General features: G+C 35.9%; 2 protein-coding genes across 2 annotated transcripts; both read right to left on the reverse strand.

Moving 5' to 3' along the window:
* Window positions 1–2,912: 2,912 nt before the first annotated feature.
* Window positions 2,913–4,426, reverse strand: LOC113334573. The gene is made up of 2 exons (XM_026580799.1): window positions 4,211–4,426; window positions 2,913–3,599 (listed from the first exon to the last, which is right to left on the reverse strand). The coding sequence occupies exons 1-2, from the start codon at window positions 4,424–4,426 to the stop codon at window positions 2,913–2,915; spliced, it is 903 nt and encodes a 300-aa protein (XP_026436584.1).
* A 307-nt stretch (window positions 4,427–4,733) lies between these two features.
* Window positions 4,734–7,818, reverse strand: LOC113334910 (peptidyl-prolyl cis-trans isomerase CYP21-4-like). Its single transcript, XM_026581135.1, has 7 exons — window positions 7,350–7,818; window positions 7,160–7,199; window positions 6,992–7,045; window positions 6,214–6,299; window positions 5,523–5,654; window positions 5,275–5,425; window positions 4,734–5,153 (listed from the first exon to the last, which is right to left on the reverse strand). Exons 1-7 carry the CDS (start codon window positions 7,499–7,501, stop codon window positions 5,067–5,069), a joined length of 702 nt encoding a protein of 233 aa, XP_026436920.1. The 5' UTR covers window positions 7,502–7,818; the 3' UTR covers window positions 4,734–5,066.
* Window positions 7,819–8,264: the final 446 nt, after the last annotated feature.

Raw genomic sequence — 8,264 nt, forward strand, 5'->3', positions numbered from 1 at the left:
CTGATGCTAGTTATAGCCAGTTTTGCTAGCTTATCAGCTGCAATGTTGCAAGATCTTTTTTGGAAAATAACTTGATAGAACACTAGACTTTGAAGGAATTTTTGGCAGTCAGAAATGATATTATGATCTTCCCACTTAAAACCTTCTACACTACTATTACAACACTGAATGACAGACCTATTATCCCCTTCTATAATTACTTTTTTGTGCTCCATATCTTTAACCCGCTGAAGAGCTTTGAGCAGAACCATTGATTCAGCTTGATTCACATCTCTGGATCTTGATGAGAAGGCCATTGTTGCCACGAATCTCCCTGCAGAATCACGAATTACTAAAGCAAACCCAGCATTAGTATTTTGAGAGGTGAAAGAAACATCTATGTTCATTTTTAACCAATTTGATGGGGGTTTTCTCCAAGTTTCAGAATGGTCTATGCAGTTATTGTTTTGGTTCTTCTTAATATGGCTCATGCAGTTCATGTATATGATATTCATGTAAGAAAAAAATCTTGTGCACAATGCTCCTAGGATGAGATGATTTATTTTCAAAGACTTTTTGGCATCTAGCTTTCCATATATTCCATAAGGTGCAAGCTGCAATATTTTCCAGATGCTTGTTTGAAGCTTCTAAAGAGTTTTCATCAGCAAACCATGAGATGATCCAGTCTTTGACAGAATTATGTTCTCTTTTTGAATGATGCAGGGCTGTGGAGATGCCAAACCAGATGGTATCAGAATAATGGCAGCTGCTGAGAAGATGAGTGGTTGTTTCCTTTTCTTGATTACGGTAAGTGCACATACTAGAGACTTCTTTCTTGAATCTGCTAACTCTCTTGTTAACTGGCAAAATGTCTTGGCAACATTTCCATAAGAATTGCTGAATTTTATAAGGGACTTCCATATGACATAATCTCAGCCATTGAGTTTCTTGAAGTGGGTTGTTTTGCTGATGAGAATCCTGAGGTTTTATCATTTCCCTGTACAAAGAATTAGTTGTGAAATTTCCACATCTTGTTAGAGACCATCTTAATTTGTCTTTGCCAGAGTTTGAGATTCTTATGTTTAAAATCTGCTGAACTTGATTATTATTAAAGTGGTTATTGAGTTTGTTGACATACCAACTTCTTGTTTCTTCAATGATAAACTCAGACACTTTCATGTGAATATTACCTTGATGTTGAGTTATGACAATTGCAATAGAATTCATTCCTTTTGTCTTGGGATACCATCTGTGTTTGAAAGCTTCTACATCTTTACCATCCCCAATTTCCCAAATATAGCGATCTTTAATTACTTGAAGGCCTGTCTGTATGCTTTGCCAAACCCAAGAACTTTTTTTTTGCAGTATTGTCTAGTAACAAATCTTTTCCTTTGAAGTATCTTGCTTCTAAGACTTTATACCAAATGGCTTGTTGTTCATGCAGAAGTCTCTATGCTAGTTTAGCTAGGAGAGTCAGATTCACAACTTTTAGATCTTTTAAACCAAGACCACCATATCTTTTTGGTTTGTTTACCTTCTTCCAAGATATATTGTTGCCTCTCTTAGCATCCTTTTTACTCAAAAATAGTTCCTTTGAATTCTTTCCATTCTTGTTATGGTTTTATCTGGGACTTCGAAGATACCCGTTTGATAGTTGGCCTTTGTACTCAGAGAAGCTTGAATTTGAGTAGTCCTGCCTCCTTGAGAAGTGAGTTTCCCTTGCTAAGTCTGCAACATACCTTTGCTAGCAGCTGCATCAAAGAACTTATATTTACTTCTAGGTGTTTGGAGAAGAGTTCCCAGGTATTTTTCTTTGTCATCCATTTTTTTTCATTTGAAGCATGTTTATAATTTCTTCACAGGTTTCTTTATTCAGATTTTTGTTGAAGAAAACACTTGATTTTTCTAGACCATTTGCCCAGATGAAGAAGTAAACTTGTATATGAGATTCTTAAGATTGTTTACTGATCTTCCGGTAGCTTTTGTAGAAAGGATGCAGTCATCTGCAAAAAGTAAGTGTGATATTGCTGGATCTGTTTTTGCTGGAATAAATGGTTCTATGATTTTCTCATTTGCTGCATTTGTAAGCAATCTGCTGAAACCTTCCATGTATTATATGAACAAGTATAAAGAAATTGAGTCACCTTGTCTTAATCCTCTTGATTGAGAGAAGAATTCTATAGGAGATCCATTGATAAGCATTGAGATCTTTGCAGTACTGATACAATGATTTATTAACTGACACCATTTTTGAGAGAAGCCTAGATGACTCATAATTTGAAGCAAGAAGTCCCACTCAATTCTATCAACGGCTTTGGCCATGTCCAGTTTGACACCTACAATTCCTTGAGAAGCTTTTGTTGTTTTCATGAACTGCATCATCTCATGAGCTATGATGACATTGTCTTGAATGTTTCTTCCAAGAACATAAGTTTCTTGCCATGGGGAGATGATCTTGTGAAGAATAGGTTTTAATCTGGTAGCTAGAATTTTTGTTATAAGTTTGTATGCGATGTTACACAAACTTATTGGCCTTAAATCAGTGGGTCTAGTGACTATTTCTTTCTTTGGAATTAGGACTTGAAAGGTTTCATTTATTTGGCTAGGAAAATGACCATGAATAAAGAATTCTTGAGCCATTTTAGTTACCTCCATCCCCACAGTACTCCATGTGTTTTGATAAAATCCAGCTTGATATCCATCAGGTCCTGGTGTTGCCCATACTCCATGCGTTTTGATAAAATCCAGCTTGATATCCATCAGGTCCTGGTGTTGCCCATGCTTGAATGCTCAAAATTGCTTCTTTATTTCTTCCTCAGTTGGTATTTTAGTTAAGCTTTGATTTTCTTCAACATTTATGCAAGGATGTACCAGCTGAAAAAATTTATGGGTTTAAAGTGTGAGTGGAAGTAGTGTATGTGCTGCTGAAGTGATTAATGAATTTCCTCCTTAGTTGAGACCCAGGTTCCTTGCTCATTTTGAATAGTATCAATGTGATTCCCCCTTCTCCTGAAATTAGCTTTGACGTGAAAGTATTTGTTGTTTCTGTCTTCTTTCTTTATTATGTTTTCTCTGGCCTGCTGATACTGTATAGCTGCTTTCTTGTCATACCAACTATTCAAATCTGCTTCTAGGGCTTTTATCTTGTCTCTGTTTTGAGCACTGCAGTTTTTCTCTTTTTGGAGCTGATTTTGAATTTTCTTCATTTCTATGTTGACATGACCAAAGACTTTATGATTCCATGTACTCAAAGCTTTTGTTGTGGCTTGCAACTTCTCTGTTACAGTAAAATCCTTATTCTCTGTTGAGTTCCAAGTATCTTCAATCACTTTCTTGCAGGTAGAATTTGTGAACCAGACTTGATAAAATCTTCTTATTTTTGGTTGCTGCTTAGAAGTAACTTGGGTTTGAAGAAGGATTGGTGCATGATCAGACCCATGAGGAAGAAGGTTATTTATAACTGAGTTTATATAGGAGAAGAACCAATCGTTGTTGGCCAAAGCTCTGTCTATTCTAGTTTTTACATTTTGGTGAGCATTTCTTTGATTTGACCATGTGAAAGGAGAGCCAGTAAAATGTATATCCCTTAAGCCATGAAGATATATTGTATCATGAACAATCTTGTAAGAGGGTAAAGGATTAGTGCTGAAACTTTGTTTTTATGAAGAATGGAGTGTAATGTTTAGATCTCCTAAAATGACCCAGGGGGATTTTATGTTTCTTCCTAGCTGCTGTAAAAACTGCCATTGAGCTTCTCTTTTTGTTTTCTGATGAGAACCATAAAGACATGATAACATCCAACTTCTATCTTGAAAATGAGAACACACAGTTAAATGCATCATATTACTAGAAGTATGAATAATCTTTACTCCTAATCCATCTTTCCGTAATAGAGCCAGACCTCCAGCCCTTCCTACAGTTTCCTGGCATCTTATATGAGGATATCCCAGATGGGCTAGAAAAGATTTCACTTTCTCTGGTTTATTTTCTGTTTCAGACAGAAAAATGATATCCGGATTGTAATTATAAATGCATTCATTCAGGTGTTGTCTAGTTCTCTTATTTCCTATTCCTTGTACATTCCATGCTAGTATCTTCATTTCATGAAGTTTTTCTTGACTACTTCTATTTTTAAGACAACTCTGTCTAATTAAAGTGCATGAACTATATGCAGCGAGATGAAGATAAAGATTAATTTTTAGATCAAAGTGTAAGGTTATTGAAGTAATACCTGATCATTCTGCCATCCTAGGTTGCCCTGCTGTTGATTGACATGATTGTCCCGATCTCCATGTTCATTGTTATACATTTGATTATAATAAGCTTCATAATCCTCCATGTTTTGGCTGCTTTCATGCTGCATCTGAGAGTCCTGATTATCATCTTGCTGAGCAAAGCTTGCCTGGAAAGAGCTTCCATTTTTATTCTTTTTAATTTCTCCTAGCATTTGAGCTCTTTGGAGCATTTGAAGAACCCTGAGATGTGAGTAGTTTCTCCAACTGCACGGTCTGGATTCTTCTCTCTTGGATAAATCAGAATGTATCAAATCTTTCCATGTAATACATGTTGCTTCTCTTGTTTAAAAAAAAGCACATGTTTTTCATGCCTGTTATTAATGTTCTTTTTTGTCAATTGAAGGGATGGAGTAATAACCAAAGTTACCAAACAAGTCCAAGTCTACCATCTGCTGCCCATTTAGCTTATTGATGTGTTTCCCGTGGCCAGTTAGTTCACTAAACTAAACGTCTAGCAGATGGCAAATCCCGTTATTCATTCACAATATACCAAGTGATGAAACCAAAGGATTAAGAAGATCAATAGATGATAAACACAATTACAGGAGAGTTTAATGCTCATTTTAGCTCAAAATATAGTTTATCGTATGAGATAACCCCAGATCCCCTTCAATCCTTTCTGTTTCAGTAATAAACAAACCCTTGCTAATGCTCCTCTTCTGTCAGATCCTTGGATAAGCAGAAAATAGCATGCCCCAAAACAAGGTTGAAAACTTTTCACGCAATTCCTCTGACAGGGTAAGCAAACAATGTTGAGCTTTTTCACAAGAGGCAGGGTTAAAAAAAGGAATATTAAAGATCCCGCTTCAGAGTTACATCGACAATCCCTATGGGGGATTTTGGTCTGTAGTGTTCATCTGTATCGACCTCTTCGATTTCCTAATTAACACATTAAAACAGGTTTTGGCAGAGTAAGCATATTGTAATCACCAGAATACTAAAGATCGGGTTAACAGGGAGAATATATCAAAAAGAAAGATAATGAAGTATTGATAAGTACCTGAACGACATCTTCTCCTTTCACGACTCGTCCGAATACAATAAGCTTTTCATTAAGATCTGGGATTGGCGCCGTTGTGATAAAAAGCTCAAATCCTTTATTATCATGTTTAAGCTTTGAAGTCCCAAGCATAAATGCCTCGTGCTTCAAACTGAACAAGCAACGCCATTAATTTATCAAAATAAAAAATGAAAGAGCCAAACAGAAGGTAATGAACGGTGACAAAGCGAAATTCATGTGGTACAAACCTTAGTTCACTGGGGTGCTTTCCACTCAGGGTCCAATCTTCAGCAGATCCAAGTGTCTGAGAATCCCCTCCTTGGATCACATAGTTTTTTATTACTCGGTGAAAAGCCATTCCTTTAAAGTGTCCCTTCTGACTGTGAAACCACTTGGTCAGATTCAATACATCAAAGAAGAACCTAACCATATCTCCAAACTGATTCTGGATATCAGTAATAAGGAATCCTAAAATGGTAAACATGCCACCACTGATAACCAGAACAATGAGCACCTAAGTTTAAGAGTGCACAGGACTGGATAAAATCTAAAAGACACAATTTCAGATGGCTACTGCACAAGTTTAGATGAGTTATGTTAGCTTCAGGTTTGCTGGGGCAAAAACTATGATTAGACGCTAGATATATTGTGAGAACGGTAAATAGTTATCTAGTAAATTAATACATCACAGCAACTGGCTCTATATCTGCTATACTATCTAGTCACTAAAAAATTTGCCAGAAGCTTCAACTTTTACCAACACATGAGATTAAAAAGAGGAAAAAAGAAACACTAGTCAAAATCCTCATGTTTGGTAGATACACTATATCTAAATTGTAGAGTTCATAGCACAAAAGAATAAGCTTTGTCAACTACAGGTTATCAAGAGAGAAAAAAGAGAAGAGGCTCTCAGAGTTAATGATCAGTAAGAACACCTACCATAGGTCAAGGAATCTGTCCACTATCTCAGGAGCAGAGTCCTTGTAAAGCTCCACCGTTATCAAACCTTTAGATGTGTTTAAAATCTGCGGAAAAAAACATAGATAGGTAATTCTTCAATAGAAGAAATCAGGAAAAGTTAAACAGACAAAGCATGTAAGCGAGTGAAAAGTCGGTCAAACGACTATGCTCATTTGCTGAATCCCTAAAAGACATGTAAACCATCCAAGTTAAACGAAAAACGAAAGCATTATCATAATGAGAAATAGAAGTGATTAACAAGACTCGATTACTTCTAAACAACTACATAGAGACAAGTGGGTGCATTATACCTAGTTGTTTTACTAATTCAATGTAAATTTGTTTGCGTTTTTGCAAATTTAGTGTTTTCTGTGGGCAAAATATGGGCAGCGAAGTACATTTTAAAAAGAAATTGTTATTTGACACCATCAAAGAAAGCCTCTGGCTCTGTCACTGGCAGAGACTGTCAAGTTCTTCTCTTCATGCTTCTAATCTCTTTTCATGTAACGTACACCTACCTCTATATTAACTATCATATACATACAACTATACTACTGAGACCGTAGAAACTTATTAGGCGCAAGCACACCATAATGTGCAAAAACAATGGACACTGTCAAGTTTTTCTCCTCATCACTTCTAATGCTCTTTTTTATGTGAATATAAACCTATACCCATTCAAGTTACGTATCACATACAACTATACTACTGAGACCATAGAAACTCATTAAACGCACCATAATGTGGAAAAACTTACAGCATAACCTGGAAGTTCATATTTCTTCAAGTCCTTTGAAAAAGCATCAACTCCCTGCAAAGACAAAGCTTTTGTTCAACGAAATATATCGCTTGAAGACAGAATAAAACAACGTCGACCACAGGCGTTTACTGAGAACAACATAAAATCATAGATCACTCTCCTTACCTCGTGATTCAATAAGCCGTTTTCTGCCTGCGATCTTGACCTACAATCAAATTCACCCTTACATTAAACACTCACTAAAGAAACCCAAACAATAAATACATCGACTTAATGATTATTTTTTTCCCATCAAATTAAAAAGCAATTTCATTTCAAAACCAAATTATAACTATTGAAGAAGAAATTTACGAACCTCTGAGACCAATGTCTGTAAGTAGCAACTAAAGATAAAACAATCAAAACAACGATCAAATTACACATAATAATAGTGGTAACACTGATCCTGGTTGGACCCTTTTTCTTTTTGCTTTGTAATAACAATGTTTGAGGTTTGATTTTCGCCATCAGAACAAATTCCTACACCGTGGAAACTTAGGGAGAAAAAAAAAACAAATAGAATTTCAGAAAACTATTTACGGAATTTCGGAGTCTAAGATTCTTATGATTTAAGTGATCTATGAGAAGGAAAATTGAAACCCTAGAAAATTGGATTGAATCTCGGATTGGTGCCCTAACTTTGTTGTATTCTAACTTTTGAAACTGACAGAGGAAGAACGAAAGAATCCAGATGGGGTTGATAGTTGTTGCAATTAATAGACGGTAGTTTCAGTCTACTAGAATAATATTCAAACACAGTCGCGTGAACACCACGAGACTAAACGACTTGTTGGTCGGCACTTGAAACCCACCCGAAGCATCTCCGATGCAGAAATTAACAATTAATCCAATTTTTAGTGGGCTTTGTACGTTCTAGTCCTGTCAACTAAAACCTCATACTAGTAAATCCAAATTTGCCAAATGTAGAACGAGTTAGTCATTTCCGGAACGATTTAGTCCAAAATGAATTTTTTAGATGACAAAAATAACCCTTACGTAAAATCCATAGTCGTTTGTTCATAGCTTATTTGTTTCTTCTCTCTTCTCGTTTCTGAAATGAATTAGGTTTTGTCAAGAGAAAACCTAAAAGCAAATCTCAACAAGTCCATGAAAACGTAAATCGATACAATCGCCATTTTCAAAACCAAAAAGTATCGATGCCTGAATCCGACATCATTATCTGTACTTGAAGAATTAGCTTGAAACTTTGTGGAAGAGAGAAGAAATCACC

The sequence above is a fragment of the Papaver somniferum genome, unplaced genomic scaffold, assembly GCF_003573695.1.
Source record: "Papaver somniferum cultivar HN1 unplaced genomic scaffold, ASM357369v1 unplaced-scaffold_137, whole genome shotgun sequence".
NCBI lineage: Eukaryota > Viridiplantae > Streptophyta > Magnoliopsida > Ranunculales > Papaveraceae > Papaver > Papaver somniferum.

What these genes read in the sequence shown, in the direction of transcription:
- LOC113334910 (XM_026581135.1), bottom strand. Translation starts at nt 7,501, where the DNA reads ATGGCGAAAATCAAACCTCAAACATTGTTATTACAAAGCAAAAAGAAA. An exon ending in TACAGACATTGGTCTCAGAG is followed by an intron (nt 7,200 to 7,349) that starts GTTCGTAAATTT and finishes ATTTGATTGTAG; the next exon opens with GTCAAGATCGCAGGCAGAAA. An exon ending in AAGCACCCCAGTGAACTAAG is followed by an intron (nt 5,426 to 5,522) that starts GTTTGTACCACA and finishes TTGCTTGTTCAG; the next exon opens with TTTGAAGCACGAGGCATTTA.
- LOC113334573 (XM_026580799.1), bottom strand. Translation starts at nt 4,426, where the DNA reads ATGCTAGGAGAAATTAAAAAGAATAAAAATGGAAGCTCTTTCCAGGCA. An exon ending in TAGGATGGCAGAATGATCAG is followed by an intron (nt 3,600 to 4,210) that starts GTATTACTTCAA and finishes CCCTCTTACAAG; the next exon opens with ATTGTTCATGATACAATATA.